This window comes from Pezoporus flaviventris, unplaced genomic scaffold (assembly GCF_033815535.1).
Source record: "Pezoporus flaviventris isolate CSIRO_AGI_PZ_B2104156 unplaced genomic scaffold, CSIRO_AGI_Pfla_v1 ptg000006l, whole genome shotgun sequence".
Classification (NCBI taxonomy): domain Eukaryota; kingdom Metazoa; phylum Chordata; class Aves; order Psittaciformes; family Psittacidae; genus Pezoporus; species Pezoporus flaviventris.
The window spans coordinates 13,724,538-13,748,024 of record NW_026892554.1 but is presented as its reverse complement, the minus strand read 5'-3'; the positions used below and the strand labels follow the sequence as shown (position 1 = coordinate 13,748,024).

General features: G+C 34.9%; 1 protein-coding gene across 2 annotated transcripts in view; it reads right to left on the bottom strand.

Moving 5' to 3' along the window:
* The window catches only part of UNC13C (unc-13 homolog C), a 146,195-nt gene that overhangs the window by 113,788 nt on the left and 8,920 nt on the right, over window positions 1–23,487 (bottom strand). For both annotated transcript variants that reach the window (XM_061446985.1, XM_061446986.1), the window contains exons 2-4: window positions 19,343–22,546; window positions 3,260–3,282; window positions 2,663–2,727 (exon numbers count right to left, since the gene is read on the bottom strand). In XM_061446985.1, coding sequence (XP_061302969.1) covers window positions 2,663–2,727; window positions 3,260–3,282; window positions 19,343–22,304 — 3,050 coding nt within the window. In that variant the 5' untranslated portion in view covers window positions 22,305–22,546. The remainder of the gene's footprint in view (window positions 1–2,662; window positions 2,728–3,259; window positions 3,283–19,342; window positions 22,547–23,487) is intronic.

The window sequence follows — 23,487 nt, the reverse complement described above, 5'->3', positions numbered from 1 at the left end:
TGTATAGTCCTTGAGTGGCAAAAGGTCTCCTTATGTCTACGAGATTGTTTTCTGTGTGCAACCCACAAAAAATAAGAATTCTGTACACTCTTTACCTTATGTTTCTAAGTCCTACACCTATTAGGAAACTGTAATTAAGTAAGTGGCTATGGGAAGTAGTGCATACAACAAAACCATATTGTCCAAGGCAGCTTCCTGCATGCACAGATACCTACACCTGATTGTCAGAATCTACACTCACAGAGTCCTCTAACAAAATGCTATTCCTAAACTATATAACAACTAGATGTTAAACTGTTTCTCTTCTGGTTTTCCAGATTGCAAGCAATATGACTGAGCTCTCTAATTACGCTTATGCATATGAGGGGCAAACAATAAAATTTAAGAAAGCAAGAAGTAGGTTACTTAAAGAAAGGGAAATTAAAAAAAAAGAAGAAAAATCATATGAAATGGAAAATTTTCCTTACAATTTTGGTTAAGAAATAATTCTCTAGCTTGAACAATGAAAGCCCAACCACATGTAATGATCAAAATTGGGTCATCAAAAACCACAGATGGTAAATTCACAACAGTTTTGAACTATCTATATTTTCAGTCTTGGATTTCTGCTTTTTCTAGAGACACCCCCCTCCCCCATTTCTCCTTATTCTAGAAATATGGCATTGAATGTATTATACAAATCAGCACTGAACAGCACCTATGAGAGTATCTGAGAATGTTAATTTCTACACTGTATTTCAAGAATTTGAACTTATTTTGATGTTAAATATTGTTCTCTTATTAGTTCTGAAAACTGTGAGGTGACCTATACACCAAGCTTCTCAAATGTAATTGTGCAAAGATATGAACAGCTTTTTTTTTTTTTTTTAATACACAAAATTCAAAGTTTTGTGCCAAACTTACACACTAATGCTTCTGGGTACAAGAATTCTTAGTTTCAGTAGACCACATCTTACTCTGTAGCTTTTAAGACATCAGGTTTCTGCTTTTCAATGATGAGTTACATTACTATTAGTGGTGCATCAAACTATAAATTACTGAAATCTGGGGTCATAAAAGCCTATGAGTGAAAATGAACTGACACTGCATAGGACAAAACAGAAAAGAAGGATATACTGTCTTTGCAGATATGACAGAGAATTTGAGGCAAGTATCAGAAGCTGCCCCTGTGACGCCTCTGGTTCTGATATGCATTAATGTTTTGAACAACAAAGCCACAAAATACAAATTGTTATACCTCAAGTTACTGTCATTTTTTTTTTGCACAGTTGCAATGGATCTGATCAAAGCCCTCCATGATTTCATTAGAGTAATACAAGCATGAGCATAGAGAGTTACAGGCAATGTTTTTGTGGCTAACACCTTGCTGAAAAAGTATTCAAGTTAGTAAACAAGAGAAACAAAGTTGCTTCAGATGCACTACTTTTATGTTGACAACCAATATAATTCAAACAGAAATACTAACATTCATACATTTGGAGGTCAGGAAAGAAAATTCACAGCACTAATCTTGTTCTACTTTTAAAATACAGAGAGATACAGTACTTAGAAAATTCCATTCAACAGGAGTAGTTGTTTTCACATAGTAAGAAATACGGCTGATCAATATGCAAGGCACCAGTTTGTTTCATTTTAGTACTGAGTTACTTTTGACCTTTGTGACCTTAAGAGAAAACTGCATCCAAGCGAAAGCAATGTGTGGTTTGCAAGCCAAGAGAAGGATAGTACAATTTCATCCTAATGCCAAAGAGACCACTAATAAAAAATCCACATGAATTATCTTTTATAATACTTAAAATGTCTGATGTTGCATTCAGCATGTAACCCTGCACAGTGTCACATACGGCCTTATACTTTTACACCAATTCTGAAGTTTCTATGAGCTGGAAAAAGAAGTAATACAACACGTTGAAGTATGACAAACAAAGTTGGAAAACTTCATAGTGTCTAGCACCTACTGAATAGCCTTTAAGATGCACAAATGAGAAGATGGAAGACTGATTAATTCAACCTCATCACCTCATCTTTATGACAAAGCATAACTACACCAGATAGTGCATATATAGTGCACCAGCAAGAGGGTAATATCTCTTTTAAATAGTTAAATAATCTAACTGATGAATTTTACCAATGTTTTTCACTTTTTCTCCTCTCCAAACTGAATAAGAAGAAAGTATTCAAAATAGGAAGAGGAGGTTTTCCCCAAAGGAAGAAATCCCTAGAACTGGATGTAAGATACTCCACCTGGGAACAATCAAACAAAATGTACACGTTCCTGTCACACTCACTCTCAGCAACTATAAGATCATTTTCCCTTGACCTGTTAGATTTCACATCTTAGACTGACATTATATTGCTACACATTTACTAAAACAAAGGGAAAACCAAACTACAGCTTCAAAAGGCATTTGTTTTGTATGCAAACAGGTAAAAAAAAAAATTGTCTTTGTTGCAGTTGGCACCTGCAACAGAATTTTGGTCATTAATTTCTTAAAAATTAAGGACTTAAAAAAATTAAAAGATGACATACACAACGAAACACTATATTCCTTTTCAAATAATTCATATTCTTATAAGAACAAAACTTAGAAAAAATACTATAACTCTATGACACTAATTTGTAAATATAAGTAACAGAATTCACAGTCATATTGGTACTTACCCACTAAATGCCTGGACTGCATAAAGCTTGGAAGTATCCAAGGAACTTCCACTTACTATCCGAGCCTTCAGTAAAGACCAAAAAAACATCAGTTACTCAGTTGCTTTTAGTAAGCCTTAGACAGAATTTAACTGTATAACACATGTAAGACCTTATATGAAAATGTTTAGCAGGGTCAGCTCCAGGCCAAAGCTAGAGTAACTATTGCTTTAGGAATAAATTTTGACAGCATTCAGCATTTAATGAAACACACTGGAAGAACCCATGGGAAGATAAGATATTGCTTCCCAAATATTGTTGTCCATTAAGTCCTATAGTGTATGCAGTATAGATGATAATTAGAGACAAAAATCCCAGATAACTTGTTTGACAGTAGCAGACCCCCGTGTTGGCAATTATGATAAACACAAGATTGACAGTTATCCTGTTCATAACTGCAACACATTTGCAATACACTCAAAGGAGAACAAAAGAGTGAAAAGCTGTGAAAAACATGCAGATATCACAACTAAAATGAAGGAATCAAACAGGTCAAATAAGTCACGAACAAACATCAACAAAATACATGATCCCTATAGTAAATACGTGATTTTAAACCTTTTCATCCACAGAAACGCTATCTGGAAGAGAATTGGGAAGAAGGGGAATATAGGTTAGACAAAATACTCTTCGAGAAAACTTCTTATGCTATAAAAAGCTGTCACTATTTTAATCTGCTAATGAAGAGCAGAATCCCAGTAACACCTGTGCTTAGCTGTACCACTGTGGCAAGACCATTGTCATCATATTTTAAACAAGAAAAAAAATGTTTTCAGTAGATAAGAATCCCTGCTACTTCTGCAGGACTGTGTGGATACTGTTTAATACATACTGTAACCCAGCACAATATGATTTTTAGGGGTTTTGTTTTGTTTTAGGGTTTTTTATATTATTTAATATAGTTGCAGTGTTCAAAAAAATAATGCTCTGTTTTCAAGGAAAATGAAGGTGTTTCTACTAAGGATATATATATTAGAAAACCCAAACAAACACCCAAACTCCTGAACTGTAGCTATTCTATTCTACCACAGCAATTCATGTAATAACAGAAATTACCCCCAAATGCAAATGGAATTACAATTGGGAAAGTATAAGGTATACATTTATATATAAAATTATAAATTGCTTAATGCAAAGATGTGACGCATTCACATTTACTATAAGACAGAAAATATATGCTGAGAAGGAGCATATATTATACACAGGGAGCACTACCCTTATTTTATCATCTTGTCAGTTTGATGCTTTATAGTACAGTGCATACATGAAACTGCATTCTTTTAATTGTCACCTTACTGATCTTTCGACTTTTCCTCCCTAGTTCAGTAATTTTCAGATGTTTGAAAATATGCCACGTTAAATACATTATAAAATTATCATATACACCTTAAACATCTGCCACGTTTCATTTTTAAACCAGTTTATCTACAAGAAAATACCAAACATATACATTAAAGATATACTGGAAAATATAAAGGTGCATACATTTTCATGGCGACAAGCCAAGGAACTATAAGGCTCTATTGTGCCACTGATTTCAGAGTCTACTAATGTGATCAAAGTAAAGCACTGGCACAAGAACAAGCAATAGAACTGAGACTGGAGCTAAGTTGTTCAAAATGTGTTTTACCAGTCAGATTATATTTGATTTTGTATTATTAAAAAAAAAAAAATTAAAGAGGATTGAGATACTAAGTATTAGCAATACCACAACATCAAATTTGAATCCACACAAAATTCAACTATGCAACAGCCTCCTCTCCTTCGTGAGACCACCAAATTTGCCATTTTCTTATCCTTGACTACAGATCTTAGCTTCTCTTTCACAGTCACTGTGAATAATCCATTTAGAAAGAGTATGTCTCAGAATGAACTACAGTTTATTGTTCCAAGAATAACTTACATTTTGAGTTATACAGAATATTAAAACTATGCTAATAATAAAATCCATTATTTAGTAAAAATAGAGTAAGACATCTTACTGTATTTTCTCACTTCAAAATTCCCCCCTTCAGAAATACTAGAATTTTTATTTTGCCTCAAAAATTAATTCATGACTAAATTAAGCTACAGTGTTGTAGTTGTCAGATTACCCTTGTTTGACTGGGTAGATTTTTAAAAATGAGTTTAGTCTTTATTTTTAATTGTGAAATGTATTTGTCTGACAACATCAGACATGACGGGCTACTCTTTCCTCACAAGCATAACAAGATTTGGAAGACCATATCATCCTACTTTCCCATTATAAGAATATTACAGCATTTTTATAAGCAGGCTAAGAGCAGAGCCAGGAGCACCTAGACACCTGTAAACTGGGCTGGCTGTGGATACAAAATGGGATATGCTTTTAGGAGGGGTAAAGGAAATAAAAGGAATATTAAAACCAAAGTGCTGGAGCAGCATCTTGGCAGATGGAATGAGAGGAGAGGCAAGAGAGGATATATCAACAGGTGAAGAGAAATAAGAGGACTGAGGGAAGTTTTAGGCAGAACATCTCTTATAAGGTAAGAAGCCTCACCATCTGTTCATGCAAACTGTAACTTCTTTCTACACTATCTAATCATACCAGTATTTGTAATACTGCTATTTAAAGATGTATAATGAATCTCAGTATTACAGATGTGGAATGCAACTTTTAAATAGTTTGCAGGTAATTTCCTATCAGCTGCCTAAAGAATCCCATCAATTATATGTTTAATTTTGTTGTTTATAAAGTTATATTAGAAAAATACAAAATTGTTAAGACTTGTTCTCTACATTAAATGGAATTTTGTATTTCAGAGCATGAGAGATAAACATATGAAATTTTCTTTACCTCTCTTGGGTTTCAGCCAGCTTCATCTAATTTCACTACATTTCCTTTACTGGAATCTAATTTTGCCTAAATTTAGGAAGGAGAGCAACAATCAAAAATTAGGAAGGGAAAAAAGGTATTACGTTTTTGGTTTAACTTGTTTTTCTTTGCAGTTGCTACTTAGGAAAAAAAAAAAGTACAACTCCAACAATGCAGCAGCCTAATGGCCTCTTTTCTTAATAGAAATTGCATAAAGCAGACAACTGATGCAAGTTTTCCAAAACAAGATATTGAGAACATCTCTTTTGTCACAAATGACTGCAACTTCAGAGAAAAAATTAGTTTGAAAACTTCTTTGTTTATTGCTTCTTCTGAACTCACCATGAGTGAAATAATCTGAACTATGGAAGTTTTCTCTGTGTATATGAAAGCACCAAATCAAGAAGCATACAGTCACCAAGCAATTCACTTTAGTAGTCATCAGACTACCAGAACAGACAGCAACGTTCCTTGATGTAGATGAGAAATGAACTGTGATTATGTAAGAGACCACTGAATGTATTTTTAATTCAGGGATACAAGGCTAGACATCTCAGATTATACTGCTGAATGACAGTGATTTACTTAAAAGAGTTTATCTTCATACAATTCATTTCCATCATTCACACGTACTATTTCAGGAAACTAACATAAAAAATTGTGAGTGTACTGAGAACAATATAAATGCTGGTTCATTTAGTTAACCCTATGGGTTACTACTTAGATTTTTTTCTCCTTAAATACTTATTTTACAATAAAATTCACTACAATGTGAAATACCTGTAATAGCCTTCAAGTTCTGTTTTAGAAAGTAAATCTATCTTCTATACCATGTGCATTTTCAGATAACTGGGGAGTGTTTCACTACAATTATAAGAAAAATCCATGGAGTGCTCCATAAGCATTGCTATTTTGCACCTGTGTAGCGGAATGAAGTGTGGTCATCTATCTACTTACTACAGAAACTTCAAATTCATATATATTTAATTAGGTAATTGGTAAAAAGAAGAAAAAACTTAACTAAGGATACCATAGTGGTACAAGGTAGAAACAATTTATATCACTAGACAAGGAAGCAGAAAATGTATCATATCATTAATTACAGCAAGCAAAGCATAATGGACAGCTATTGTATCATATTTCTCCAAATAAGCTCATTGCCTATGCTGAATTCTTAAGCTTTGGTGACAGAACACAAAAACTTTAGGAAGGAGAAGACGGTCTTAAGGAGTATTTAGCAAACCGTATTCTAAAATGCACCTGCTTAGCTACAAAATTCTCTCCAGCTCTGTACCATTCTTTACCTCGTCTAATCCTCCTCCCCTTTTACTACCACTCCGTGAGCCTCCCATAAACAAACATAAACCTTTAGATAAGCATGAAATTAGAGGTATTCACTAGTTAAAATTAGTCTTTAAGCTTCAATTAATAAAAGGTTCAAGGTACTAAAAGGCTGTATAGCTTCAACATACCAACTAAATCTAGGCTTCTGTTGACCACAGTTCAGAAATATCCAGAGGTTAGTCCCCAGATGGGGGGAATTGTAAGGGAATGGAGTGAGAGAGGCTTATTTGCCATTCTTCCAGCCCTCTCAAATAAATCCCTAAGTTACTTTCTGTACACATATATGTTTAAAGGTTTTGAGAAGGCTAACTAAAATTTCCCACAAATGTTTATTAATGCTGCATAATAACTATTCAGACTCAGTCTGGAAACTAATAGATCTTATAAAAATTAAACTTTACACTGTTATCAGCTGCTTTCAAATTAATTCATGGTCTGACTTACCCATTTCTAATAGCAGTGTTGTCACCTGTAACTTACAATACAACACAAGAATTTATCATACAAGATAACTAGTTTCTATACCCAAACTTCTCAAAAGAAAAAAAAAATCTTGAAAGAATGCTGATTAAGGCAGAGTCTTCTTGCATGAAAGATAAACTAGTAAGGGAGATACCGAAGTCAAGACAGACCTTTGCTTTTGTAGCTTATGATACTATCAGAAATACAAACGATCAATAGTCTCATCAGTCAGCAGATATATTTAGATCAAAGAAGTTCAGCAGATTCTCTGCTCTTCAGTCACAAGTATCCTTTAAGCCTTGTGTCATTATTTCCCTTTTACATTTTTCTGAGCAGCAGAGCATCATCCTAATACATTTTCTTTAATCATTTCAAAAATATAAATCACCACACACACCCTGTGCTATAGCACAAGAATGGTCATCAGGTCCTAAAATCTACACTTCCTAGGAACTATGTATACTGCACTACTTTTCCATTCTTGTATGAGTGCAAAATTGTATAACACCAAATTGGAAACAGATTTAAAATTCATTATTCTCTGAAAGTATCATTTTAATCTCTAATTCTGCAAAGCAGTTGCAAGAACGTCAAACTGACTCATAACTATGTCATTCCTGGAAACAAACCCTTTAGACATAATACCTGCTGGAATTAAAATAACAATACAGCTGATCCATGGAAACAACATATGTAAAGTAGCCATAGTCAGAAGTAGTTTGTAGTCTGAGCCGGACAATTCTAATTAGTATGCATTGCTAAAAATAGGTTCAAATAAGAGCAGCACATTAAAGAAGCAAATTGTCTGTCCAAAACAATAACAGAAATTAAGTCATGCTAAAATAATAAATGCTGTATCCAGAAGCTAATATTATCACTACAGAACAAAATATTACAGTATGTAAGCTTAGAAGATACTGTGTTTCTGAAGCATATTCTAGGAAGATATATTGTATAATGCTTGAAAGAAAATATTAAAGCTAGCATATCATAAGAGATGAGTGATGCTTGTCTGACAAAGAGAAGGTCAAACTTGAATAAAGCTTGGTTGACAGGAGAAATAGAAGAATTGCTGCTAGCAATTTACCAGCAGTGATGTAGAAAAATTATTAGCGCATACACTGAGAACCAAAACAGGAGGTCATCTTGGTGAAGATAAAACTGCATTTCTGTATTTATTAATAAACTAGTCTGTGAATCTGAAACAAGAGGACATGCTTTAAAAACATCTCTGCTGTTTAGAAATACAGTCCTGTTAGGCTTCCAATGGTTCTTGTTACCTGTTGTCTTTCAACAGTACTAAATACTTTTAAAAGAATAAATTATTGACTATCAAGTGAAATACTTGATTATAGAATGTAGTATGATACTAGATCTTCTCAATTTTTGGTGGTCTCAAAAAATAGTTTGTTTTTTTTTAAGATGTATAATAAATCTCAGTACTATATACACAGAATGCATTTTTTTAATTGCTTGCAGGTACTTTGTTACCAGCTGCCTAAAGAACCCCATCAGTTGTATGTTTAATACAACTGTTTATAAAGTTATATTGAAAAAAATACAAAATTGTCAAGATTGGTCCTCCACATTAAATGGATTTTGTATTTCAGACAAACAAAAAACTTCAGTTTTCCAGGCTTCCTTGACAGTGTCCAGTTTGTCAGAATGATGGTAAGGAGTAAAATGCAGAGTGCATTTTAAGCATTCTATTCTGACCCCAGAACACATCAGAGTGGTAAATCACACATTATCCATAAAGGATAGAGGCATATTTTCTCTTTCGATTCAAATGATTAAAGTAAATGGAACCAAGTAATTAATTATAGGCTATGAAAGCAAACAGATAATTGCAAGTCTTTGCATATCGCATCACCACAAAATATTTGACTTGGTCTTATCATGGTGTCTATCACGGTCTTACTTGCAAGACTAAGTCCCACTGTGTTTCTTCCAAAAGTTGATTTTCATGAAATTCCCTATGAAATCAAGATAACTACATTAAAGTTGAAATTGGTAGAAAATAGCATATACTTATATGGTGGTATTTGGGAGTAATTCTTTTGGCAGAATTATTGTGTAGGGTATCAAACAATATGATACAGGTCGATTTCATCAATGTTCTCAGCTAGTTGGAAGAACAGAATTTTGCAGTCTGCAGAAGACATCAGTATGGAATGGGTTGCGAATATACGAAAGGATGGTGTTAGAAGTTAAAGTTCTTCACTTATGACCAAATTCATGTCATTGCCTTACCGTTACTGTAAAAAGTAGTTCTACATTTGGAAGAAAAAATGAAAAACGGCAAAAACGTATTACATAGCAGAATAAGGTATATAGCATATTTAAATTAAAAGCACTGCTGATGTAATATTAGTACAAAAAAAGACCACTGTCATTCTAGAAAATATGTGAAGTCATCTTTTCAGTTTTTGAAATCACACTGAAAGTAAACAAACAGAACAGAAAGAAGATGACAAAAGGCAGAACAAGCAGAAATTCGAAAAACAATCCATGAGGGCAGACAAAAAGGATTTGGTTTGTTTTGTCTACTGAGAGATAAAACTAAGGAGGGAAGCGATAGTACTTCAGGTTCATTAAGGAGTCTAAGAGAGTAGTATTTTTTTTCCTCCATTGCTTATAATGTCAGTTACATATTAGATGTCAAAAGAAGGCAGGAAGTATGCTTACTCATAATTACAAAATCCACAAGTAGCATTTGTGTAGCAAATACTTTAAAGCTCAACATATTTTGTTCTGTAATATCATTACCTTTTGTTTTAACTGAAACAACTCAAAGTCCCAAAATAATTCTCAAAGAGAGACTGATCTTGAAAAAAAACCATAAAAATAGTTATTTTCGCCACTGTTAGCTTTTATGCTATAGGTAGGAAAAAAAAAATCAAATTACAAACTGTTTGTTTCAGCTCTGCTTGAAAGCAATAATAAGTTGGAATAATTTACATAAACACCAAAGAGATACGTAGATGTTAAGAGCTAGACTGATGCACTGGAATTCAAAGCATGGCTTTTGGTTCTGTTGACTTCTTCAGCTTGACAGAACATTCATAAATCCTGAATTCCACAATCCCTTTTCATAGTTAATAGAAAAAAGCAGGTCTCCTTTTCCTCTGCTTTTATTTTTTCATAAAAGAAAATTTCAACCAACATGCCTTTTACAGTTCCCAAACAAAATTCCACTACTTAATGCTTGCAGTATAGGTGCAGATAATCATCAGCTCTATCCTGTCTGTGCTAAATGGAAGAGGAAGACCTACAGGTTAAGAGTAAAAAAATGCTTTAGTTCTTACTCATCCATTTTACACACATTCTTCTCTCCTTGTTTATTTTAGACTCGACAAGGAGTTCATCAGGCCTCTCTCTCTCCACATTCCATCTTGGTATATATGCAGCTGATGGACAAGAATTTCTTTAATGAGGCTGCAATTACACTAATGATACCTAGAGCTATACATAGTTTATGAATCTGTGACAGCATTGACAAATCACTTGCTGCCTTTTGGCCTCTGATCAAGAAACCTCAGTTCTCAAAGAGAAAAAACAGTGTCAAAAAGATGTTTTGTCACATCACGCCTCTGAGATTCCAGTGTAACACAAACAAGTCCAACTAGTTTCAGTAGTCTGCACCAGAGAAGCTGTATCAGAAGGGTATTAGTCAGCAGCTTGCTGTTTAGCACTACTACGTTGGTGAAAACAGATTACTGTCTGTCCTGTGTTCAACAGGGTTTCCTTTTTTTTATCTAGTTAACTTGAAGCTTTTAATACACCATATTCTTTATCACAGTATCAGGACATTTTTAAACAATTCTATTATCAACACATAGGCTTCCTGGAAAAACCTCTCTTTTCAATAGAAAATGAGTAAAATTTTCAGTGGAGTGAATAATTGCTTTATGTGAGACAAGTACAAAAGAAAATTCAACCAAAAATGGTGCAGGTGTCTATAAGTATGTATCTGTGGCTTTTGTTAGAATTACATTTATAGTAATCAATCCTGTCTTTATTTTCAGGTTTACTAAGACTTCTTATCTTAAAATTTCTTAAGAATACCTTCTCTTGGAATCTCTTAAAATATCTTAAGGATCACTTTCTTCTCAGTTTCATTTCATACTTTATTGTAATACTCTACTTCCCCAGTAGATCAAAACAAGATTTAAGCATATTTATGAACTCATGTTTTCCAAGCCATGACATTTTTTAAGTGCACATCTAGATATTTTTCAGCCAGTTAACAAAATTTCTTTTATCCTGAAGCTGCATTATAAAATGATGCAGTGTTATTTCTGCTTCTAAAACATGATAATCTAAAGGAAAGGCTTAAATGTTTTAGAAATAAAGATGAAAAACCTATCTTAGTCTTGGTGATAAAATATTGATTTGCATCCATTCCAACAGCAGAACCAGTAGAAATAAGTCCTCGGAACTGACATTTACACTCAGGTTTCCTCTTAGCTCTAGCAAATTTATTTTAAATTCATTTAAACACAAAAGGAGCAGGCAAATTGCATAAATATTTATCATCTACTCTCAATCAATTAATCAATTATTTCTGAAGTCAGTGAAAATTGTGTTAGGCAGTTTTCTGTTCTGGTAAGGAGTGGTACAGACCTTCTTTTATGAAAGAAACCAGCAGTTTTAACGAATTACTTTTCCTAATAAAGGAATTAATTCTTGAAACAGAAGTGTTTTGAGGTGGTTTGTTTTTTTTGTTTGTTTGTTTTTAATAGTCAAAATCTGGATTATTTTTGCTAAACCTTATTGATTAAAGATACGGGATATGGAAGGATTTTTTATTTGGGGATTTTTTTGTCAGGGGCAGGAAGGATGGGAGAGGATGGGAGGTTTGGTAGTTATGTGTGTTTTGTTGGAGTTTTTTGGTTTGATTTTGGATTTTTTTTTCTGATTAAAGAAAAAGTGCTAGCAATAGATTTTTTTTGATTCTCAGACTGTTACACATGGTGTATTTGTGACGAACGTTTTCCTGATGTAATGAACACCGACTCAGCAAGTATTACTATGCTAAATTAAACTGCTGATTTTCAATTTATTTGGTTACTATCCTGCAGTCCTAAGATTTATTTTTTTTTATAAACATAAAGCCTGTAACTACAGAATTAAAAGGCAATCAGCCATAAGAACACTATTATGTATTGTAAAAGACATACTAACCAGGTTTTTAATCACTTAAGATTGCTAAATCATGGATTACTTTTTTTAACAGGTCTTGGAAAAAAAATGTAGCTTCTTATTAATCGGGGTTTGCTTTTATTTGAATGGTCTCTAAGATGATGATCACTATTCTCAGTATTAATTTCCCTTACACTAATACCTCTTTTGACAGACTGAACATACAGTAGCATTCCTGCATGGAGTCCTAAGTTTACAGTAAGTGGTGAATGTAAGTACTTCCTCTTCCTTCTCAGAAAAAAGACAGATGTATCATCTTTATAATTAACTGATTAGATTTCCTCACATATTTTTTTCTAAAGCAACTTTTCTACAATTCTATTAATCTCAAGATGAACAGACTGGCATTCACTGTCGTAAATCTCTAAAATTCCTTTTCCCCAAAGGACAGAAGAGAAGCAAGAAGGGAAGGGTATAAAGACTTACACCTGACACTACAGTAAAACCAGTGGCAAGAAAATAAAACTGCATAGACTCTTGAGTACAGAAAACACAAGCATATGCAAGAGATACTCAGTCAAATCAAATATTGATTCATTTGCAACATCTCGACTGAATTAAGGGAGTTGTTAATTTTTTAGAACTATTTTATTTTCTGTAATATTACTGGGAGATTTCCAGAGTGAGCACACACACATATATATGTGAAAAATTATATCCTAGAATTTTAATTAAGCACATTAAGGAATAAATTGTATTTATCAATTACTGTATTTATCAATTCCTACCCACATCATCTGAAAATGTATTTAGTTTCCCCCTACTTCAGACTCTTACCCTACAAAGAAAAAGGTATCCATCATTTTGTTTACCTGACCAAAAGGCAGGCACAAACATGAATTTAGGAAAGAAAAAAAGAAGAGGCAATTGGAAAAAACTGTGTTATTAAATTTTGTAGTTCGCTGACACCTCCCATACAGCACCAAAACAGATACAGTAACTTGCAGCAGATTTGTTTCCTCAGTACCAAACATCTAGTCAAGTGTATGGCAAGGGTATCTGTTTCTTTCCCAGCCTGGTTACACAATACATCTGTTCCATTGTCACCATCTTCTGACATGAATATAGAAAGGAATTTACAGAGACATACCGGGTCTGTAATCTACTTGTTTACATTATTTACATATGAAGAGCAACGGAAGAGTCAACGTTTGTTGAAAAGTAATATGTCCCCAAATCGAGCTCTTTATATCTCACGCACTGGGTGAAACTGTATTAAAAAAACAACCCCCCAAAACATTGCAGATCAACTGTATGAGCCACACAACATGCACAGTCAGCCCTTATGTCAAGGAAGTCTTTTGTCACTCCAGGTTTAAAAAAACAAAAACAAAAGAAAATAATCCCCAACAACAAACAAACAATTCGGGATATGGTAGCATACAAACAAAACCTTGTATAACTGAATCCTTTGGTTTCAATATTTTGAAACACAATAGAAAATTCTGGGGCTTGGTATTGCTGTTAACTTTTTAACTAAAAGTGTTTAAAGCTGTATCAACTTAAAGCTGCATTAGGTCAAGATAGATTGTTTAGATTTAATTAACCTAAGCTTTCAATAGTGCTACTATGCCATTATTCATGAAAGGATAACTTAAATTTCAACTTAAGTTTGTACTTAATTTTTAAACAACAAAATACTTGTAGGAATAATGTAGCAATGGCAACAGAGCAGTTTTACAGATTTCAAAGAATTCCCCCAAAATGACTGTTACTTTTGTCATGACAAAAGCAGGCTGATTAAAAAGGGGAAAGGATCTAATCTTATACAGAGGCTGTATATGAAAATGTTTTTGAATTCACATATATGAACATGTTCCTGTACAAACAGGACTGGAATTAGCTGTTACTACTGGGCAGTGAAGGAATTAGAAGCTCAGCTTGATATAATACATGAAAATATACACATTCTACTTTTATTAATTCCTGTAGTATTTTACACATTAAACTAGAATTCTGCCATCTGACTAGACATCCTTCCCTTACCAAATCTGCACCAACATCCTGAGAAGGCACTTTAAAGGAAAAATCCTGCAAACTTGAACACAATTCACACTATTTTAATCAGTCAACATAGTCCACAGCATCATTAGGGTTGGAAGGGACCTCTGGAGATCATCTGGTCTACCCCACCCACCAAGACAGGGCCACCTACAGCAGGTTACACAGGAACGTGTCCAGGCAGGTTTTGGATGTCTCCAGGGAAGAAGAAACCACACCCTCCCTCCGTAGCCTGTTGCAGGGATCTGCCACCCTCAAAATAAAGTTCTTCCTCATGTTGCAGTGAAACGTCTTGTGCTTTAGTTTATGAGCACTGCTCCTCATCCTGCTGCTGTGCACCACTGAAAAGTCTGGCACCATCCTCCTGGCACTTGCCTTTGAGATATTTATATGCATTCATGGGATCTCTTTCCGTCTTCTCTTCCCCAGATTAAACAGGCCCAACTCTCGCCTCTCGTAAGAAAGATGTTCCAGCACTCTGACCATCCTTGTGGCCCTCTGCTGGACACTGCAGTAGCTCCTTGTTTGTCTTACACTAAGGAGTCCATAACAGTCTAGATGTGGCCTTATCAGGGTTGACTAGAGGGTGAGGATCATCTCAAGCAATTAAAAAATAAAATTAGATATAACTTTACTTTTTGTTTCTCTTTCTACCAACAGTAGTCCATTCTTAGAGTCAGCTTCCCAACAGAGCTAATGTAGACTATAGGAAAAAGCTTTAATACTTAAAAGCAATTTATCTTTTAACAAGCTTCTTATTTCTCCATTACAGTCACGACCAACCAATATGCAGTTTCTGTAACCAAGGTAATGGTTAACCAGGGCTGTTCAGCCTGGAGAAGAGAAGGCTGTGTGGAGACCTCATAGCACCCTTCCAGTATCTGAAGGGGGCCTATAAGGATGCTGGGGAGGGACTCTTCATTAGGGACTGTAGTGACAGGACAAGGGGTGACAGGTTAAAACTTAAACAGGAGAAGTGTAGATTGGATACATGGAAGAAATTCTTTCCTGTAAGGGTGGTGAGGCACTGGAACAGGTTGCCCAAGGAAGCTGTGAATACTCCATCCCTGGCAGTGTTCAAGGCCAGGCTGGACAAAGCCTTGGGTGACATGGTTTAGTGTGAGGTGTCCCTGCCCATGGCAGGGGGGTTGGAACTGGATGATCTTAAGGTCCTTTTCAACCCTAACCATTGTATGATTTTATGATTTATCCTGTTTCCACCTGAATAGCTATAAAATGACCGATTCATTTACTAAACAGTACCAGATCAATTGATTTTCATCTGGGCCACAGTACTGATTTTTTAAATCCCAATCCAAGACACATAGTCACACAACAATACTGGCACAATACTATTAACTATAGTTATTAGTTACTAGTAACCGTAAACCTCTACAAGTGTACCAAAATCAAACATGATGGAGGTAAGATATAAAGGAAACAAAAGCCTGAGTACCACAAGACAAGTTTAAATTAACTTCTAAAGCCTATAGTCTCTGGGAAAATACAGCTGACTCTGGCATTTCAAGCAAATAGCTATTATAAAAAGGCTAGAAAAGCTGTCAAAATAAGAAAATATATACTTGTTTCAAAAGACATAGTTTGAATAGACAGAGTTTGAAATTTGCATTAGTAATATACTTATTTTGCTGACAGCTTTTCTTAATGTGGAACTAAATGATGATCACACTATAAGGCAAGTACATTACTGGTTCCTCTGGTTTCAGATCTTAGCATCACATTTTCTCCTTCAGGCATATACAAAATAAAGTTGTATTTATACTGTTCTCCAAGTTCTGTTCTTAAGTCAAGCATCACTAAACATAATACAGCTCCTTCCTATAAAACAATAGAACCCCCACTCTCATCCACTGTTAAAAAGGCAGCTCCCATCCCTGGCCTGTGTAATCTGGCTTGCTACTCTATGTACATATAGAGTAAGATGAGTTCACACATCTTAGCACCATAAGCAATGTAAGCAGATAACTCAGACCAAAGGCTTCTTAGAATCTGACCAGTCACCAATCAATCAGTGAGATCTTCATCAGCTAGATCAAGAAGCTATTGTTCATAAACTACCATGCATAGAAAGAGTCTATTAATAGTAACAGCAACTCAGAAGAATGCATGGAATTCTGGAAGCTTGTCCAGAGTGATAACTTCACCAGGAGAGACAATTATGGTTATTCTAAGGCACTTATAAAAGACAGCAAGACAGAGATGTAATGAAAGAAGTCACTAGGGAAATAGAATGCTAGAAAATAACAAGTGAGGACTGTAAGAATAAGTTAAAGAGCTGCTCTTGATTACACTGTAAAAAGAAGTAAACCACTGGCTAGCGTTTCACTGATATTTTTCTAAAAAGCCATCAAGCCTTCCATGCATCATCACAATGCCCCTATGTCCTTAAAGATCTTTAAATCTGAAGATTACCCATGTACTGCTCACATCTCCTCTCATCCATATACCCTATTACTTTCATGCCACTGTGTATCTGAAACTATGCTGTAATAAATAATACATTAGAAATAAACCCACAGTATATTTTTTTTCTCTCCAGCTAGATACAGAGAATAGAACTACCTGATGGGGCTCTCATGCATAATAAATTATTTATCAACCAAAGTTTCAATGACTTTACCTCCTATGTTATTAGAATGAAAATAATACCATTCTAAACCTTGGTATTTTTTGCATTAAATTGGAGAAACAACACTACTGTTACTATCTGGCTGTATCTCTGGTTAGCCAGATTGCTGTCTACCAGCTCCTGCTTACATGGAGATATGAAACAATTAATTAAACAATAGATTATATTTTGGTTATATAACAAAGATTCATTCCAGGAACTTACTCCACAACTAGCATTTTTTCATCCACAAACAATAAATCAGAACTTGACTGTCAATCACTTACAGGGGCCAACCAATTCATAAAAGTCAAGTAAATCCTAGATCAGCTATTAGTCACTCTTCTTTAAAGTTATTACTGCTTCTGCAAATAGTAAAAAAAAAAAAAGAAAAAAAAACACACCCCAAAATACTATTTACTGAAATTAAAAGTACTGTCTGCACATGAACCCACAGGCAAAGAAAAGGAGGCAGATTGTGAAAACTGAGAGGCTACAAAGCATACATTCTGTATGCTTTGTAACTCATTTTCATAAACTAGCCTTGATGTCAGTTGGCTTCTCTGTAAATGTAGTATAAGAAATGATTCAGTAATTCAGAACAAAAAAATGTCAGTAGACTAAGAGACTGAAAGAGGCCTTTCACCTGCTGTGCTAAAAGAGCAAATACATTTAATTCATAATTCACAGAACCGACTGCATGAAATGTAACACTGAAGTTAGCTCTTGTTTCCTAACAACCTATTATCTAATAATAAATAACAGTGTGTTATCTAATAATGTATACAAATGCACAGACTTTAAATAGCGGAAACAATTTGCATTTCACTATTTTGGGTGTTCCCTGTGTGCGTTCTTGAATTATATCCTCATACCTCTATATTCCTATTGTACAATAACAACTGGCTAAAATGACTGTGCCCCCCCATCCCATACCTCAAAATCATGAAAAGATCATGGAAATACTATTGCTAGCTGTCTCTTTCTACATACACCATCTGGTGTCTAACACAGTACTGTAGAAAATATCTGCAAGAAGGAAACCCACAATCTAGTGTGATTATTTAAATATAGAAATAGAATTTCAAATAAACTTTCATATTAGCAGTATTTAATTGCTTGTGTAACATACATTCAACTTGGCTAAATGTTTATTTTAAAAGCAGTCTATGTACAAAACAGATTTTAAAGTAGCTCAACAAGCTTTGGATGCTCATTACTACTAAACACAATCTCTGACTAAAGGCACAATTTTTCATCTTTAGAATTAATGTATTGGGTGATTATTTTGTTGAAGGCAGATAAAGAAAGGAAAGATTCAGTCAAGGTGACAATTAACAACTGGCTAGCTACGGTAATTACATGCTCCCAGTAAAATGCATATACATTATAGCATGTGCACTGTAAATTGCATTATAGTGTACGTTAATACTGAAAGTCCCCATATTTGTGTATTACTAGAGATATTACAAGTAATATATATGACTGTTTTGAAGTCTGTTAGCACAGAAGATAATGAACAAATCTGTATCAACACCTTCTGTGATTTAAGCTCTTTTCTGCCACCCCTTCATACTACTGCTACCATTTACACTTCTTTTTCCTCCACACCCTTCTCCCTTTCTTGGGGACTGACTACTTAGTCTTTGAGGGCTTACTAGGAGTACAGGTAGGAACAGAATTAAAACCAGTTTAGATTTGCACTCACAAGTACTTAAGTAATAGGTTACATACAGGATGCAGAACACTGCTCACCAGAATGAATATAGAACAAACCATGCCTTGAAAACTGTTAAAGCACTGTAATATCTGAACAGTCAGGATTACTCCTGTGAATACAATGATAAAACTATAAGGAAAACAAGAACAGTGTACCATTTAGTTCTTTTTGTAGGACAGAAATCTTATAAAATTCAATTTTCATGATACTGAAATTCAAAGCAACATAACTGCTTCCAAAACATGTTCAGAAAATTCCTTCAAAACAAACTTGTAAAATTTTAGGCTCTGAACTTCCAGGGAACTAGTTCACCCTATGAACAAAACCAGAAATAAGCAGAATTTTTGTCACCAAATTCAACAAAAGCAGAACCAACTACCATCCAGAAATTAATGTCCAACTCTAGCGAGAATAATTACTTAAAAGACAATAATAAAACACTGTTACCTCCAGCAAGGATCTTCTCTTCCAAATCACTCATTTGTTTCTTGTATGCTTTTAAAGCTGCTTCCTTAAATGATGGTCGTATCCTTTTTTTCTTTGGCACTTCAGTAACTATCTCTGGGACATTCTGATTTTCATCTTCCCGTACTTCTATGTCAGCAGCCATGTCATTTTCAACTTCCAATATCTCTTCACTGACCACACTCTCAAACAGTGTGTCATATTGCTCCCCTGGTAGTACTACATATGGCGTATCATATGAAGGCTGCTCCGGTTCATATTCTTGGACCTGCTCACTAGTTTCACTACTGTTAGTTCTATTTTCTAGTTTAGCAAGGACTTGTTCCATTACTTCTACATAGTCTGTTTCATTCTCACCAGGTGGTTCAATTAAGTCTTCCCCATACCCTGCTTTGTAACAATAAGGCTCAGCATAAACATCAGAGTCGAGTGTTGTACTCGATTCATTTGCAGTAGATTGAGATAAAGTTCTAAACCTTCCCATGAAAGATGATCCACTGTCTTCATACCCACTTAAACTTTGTGTACTTTTATTCCAGACTACTTCTAAAGCTGACTTAGCTCGCTGAAGTGTAGATCCAAATTTAGGAAAGCTGAAAGTCTTATCAGAAAGATCTATGCTTAATCGGCTATGCCATGATTTAGGAGCTGTTCCTTCCGAGTCATCACTTTGTAGTTCACTCTGACTTCGGTACATCATAGGCAATCTGTTTTGATTCTGATAAGACGAGATGGAATTTGTTTCCTGATAATCATCATATTGAGCAGTCCACTGACTTTGTGATTCGCTGTCAAGGCCTGGACATGATGGAGAAGTACCATCAAGAGTAAAATCATAGCTTTCAGTATCATACTGGAGGTCAGAATTTTGGCACTTTCCAAAATCTGTCTGTTGATCTGAAGGGCTGCTCATATCATACACAAAAACTTCCTGTGCAGATGAGTCTAGGCCCAAATTTGCCCCTTGTTCCAACTGATTCCAGTCTTTCCATGGGGAAAGATCATCATGTAAAGCAAGCTGAGAATCACTATAGTGGCTTCTGTCTCCCGTTGCACATATTCCATTGCTTAGACCACTGTCAACAGTTTCTACATTTCCCACCTCATTTTGGTCTGGATACTGTTGCATATCTTGGACAAAAGTCTGCTCCTGAGAACTGCCATACCAGTTTGTAGAATCATCTTGCCTTCTCTGCCAGAGTTCTCGATCAGAGGAAGACAATAATGAACTGCCATTTGTTCTGCTAAAATACTGATTTTCTGAAAAATCCTCAGAGTAAGACTGACACAATTTTGAGAAATCTGACTCTGAACGGCTAAGTTTTGGTGTCGCAAAATCATTGTGTAAATGCCATAGAGGAGTCATGTCTGAATAATAGGTCTTTGACTCTTTTTCCATGTTGTCAAATTCTGGTGACTGACTGTCATAATTTCTTCTGTTTGAAAAGGTGTTATTGTCAACCGTTCTATTAAGGTCTTTAGTATCTGGGGACTCAATACTCCCCTTTGTAGTGCTCGTTTTTATTTGAAATGCGGATTTGGATATCCTTGCATAACTGTTCTTATTTATATCTGATTCCAAGTCTTTATCACTGTCAGGTGACTCCCAGTCATGCATTTTAGTTTTTGTATCCACAGTTAGAAGTTTCATATCCATGCTCTCATATGTCTGAGAGGAAGGTAATCCTCTTTCCTTTCTGTCTTTTATGTCATGGGAAAATATGTCTGTAGAAATTCCAATGCCAGTTCCTTTAAGTTTATATGACTTTTTTAAAATCAAATCTCTTTGTTGTGAGGACTCAAAGTAAACAAGAATGGGTCTTGGCTTTGCATTTGGACAGTCCCTTTGTTGCCCCAGTCTTTGGGCAAACTCAATTTTAATAGCGCTTTGTGCCTCTGAGAACCCCATTTTACCTACTAATATTCTGTAAACTATGCTTTCAGTTTTTTCAAGCCTCTCTTCAGGCACATTTAGAAACCTAAGACTTGCTTTGTTTCCTGGATGGCCCACCTGCTTAATGTAATCATGTATGTCCCGAGTTTCTCTTCTGGACTGTACAAATCCAGTTCGCAATTGTTCAATTTCATTTTGTACAACTTCTACACTACTTGAAATTTCATCAATTGATTGTTTCAGAGCATTAACATGCCCTCTTAATTCAGACAGTTCTGTTTCAATTTGACTTATTCCCTGAAGCTCTTTAAAGATCATTTCCATAACATCATGGGTTTGGCTAATACAGCTTGTTGAACTAAAGCCAGGTTCAAAAGTATTTGATTTCTGGTGACGGCCAGTTCTGTCTAGAGATTTACTTCTTAAACCCCATGTTTTCTTCCATGTACTTAATTCTGAGTCAGATGAGACACATTCTTGACTCTTCTTCCATTTCCTCAGTTTTCGTAAAGCTCCCAGCTTCAGTGTGTGTAAAGTGCGCTCTCCATCTGAACTTCCATCAGATGGTGCCAGGCTGCTTAAGCTTTTTCTGTTGCGTCTCACAGGCATTGTGTGTGATAAGTATTCGTTTTTCTTGCTGCTACTTTTTCCTTCACTTAGTGACTCAGAATATGAACTATCATTTGAAGACAGATCTTGAACTATATCTTCACTATTACTGTTTCTTACAAAAATATGCTTTTGCAGTCCATTAGCAATAGCAACTCTGTAACTGAATGTTGGAGAAAGTGAAAATTCTCTATTACTTTCCTCTTCTTCAGTTGACAAGTTGCGAGCAGATGGACACTTGGCAATCTTTTTCACAGTGCTCTTTAAAGTATTTGAAAATTTTGGATTCTTTGTTTGCCCAATCTGAGTTAAGTCTTGTTCCTTTTTGCTTTGACAACTCTCTTTCCTTTTTGTACTATTTCCCGATTTCTTTGTAAACATTCCTTTGCAAAGCTTATATATGTAAGACGAGATCAGGTTTTTTAAGAGAGCAGAAACCATGGAGTGTAATTTGTATTAGGCTGCTTCCATAAACCACAATTTTTGATCCAGACAAGTGTTTGTATCTCCAACAGGATCATCAGGAAATATTTCATCCACAGAGACTATAAAGTGCTCTGATGCTCTGGCATCATTTGACAGAAAAAAAAAAATTAAAAATCTGCTTGTTTGAAACCAAATCCTGGAGGGGGTTTGTACATCTTGCGAAATCTCACTCTGTCGCACATGGGTTCTTGAAGTGTCTAGAAAGGAGGGAATGACATTACAATGGCTGCCAAGCAAACTTATCATTCAATAATACCAATGTTGGTTTAATGGGGTAACAACTGAAACACAGAGGACTTAAGTATTTATTTATACTTTCCCCATAATTGTGTGAATAGAATTTTTCTTAAACAATTGAAGCTGAAAGCAGGTTTAAGCAAATATTTTTAACGTAAATGAATAAGCTATAGGTATTCACAGGCTTCTTTGTCCAGTTCAATTCTCCAACTTTTAACTGAGATATCTGTTATTAATGCTATCTGCTTTTTCTTCAGGGTAATGACATTTCAACTTAGATCCATATGACGCACAGCAGTGGTCAAAAAACTGACTGGGGAATGACTTGCTACAAGCTAGTAAAATAGAATTTTTCAAGTTTCTCTTGGTTCATCTTCTGGAGCAAGGTGGGATTCTGATAAAAAACAATATTGTATTCATGAAGTACTACTCTATCTTGAAATAGAATTATGCATATGACTACGGTTTGCAAAGTAGATGCTTTCTTTTTATAGGGGATTTTAACACATGTGACGGTAAGCCAGGATTTAAAGTGGGCACACCTTCTTAGTTTCTCTTCTTTAAGAATTAACAGAAAACCATAATGACAACTGATGGAACATTCTCATCAAGCTTACCAAGTTTTACACTATTAAGCTCACAGAAAAAAAAAAACAAAAGGAAATCACAAAACCACAAAAAATGAAAGCAAGAGGGAGAACAGATATGATTTGTTAGTTTCAGCACAAAAATAGGTGGCACTACAAGAAAGCAATTTCGTCTAAAATATGGAAGAAGAAAAGATTTCATGAGGTATGTGGAAGCTTCTATTCCATAACATAAAAGCTTGCATTCCATAGAAATGTAGTCAATGCATTTTAAATATATAAATGTACTTTTTTTGTATAGCATATCATTCACC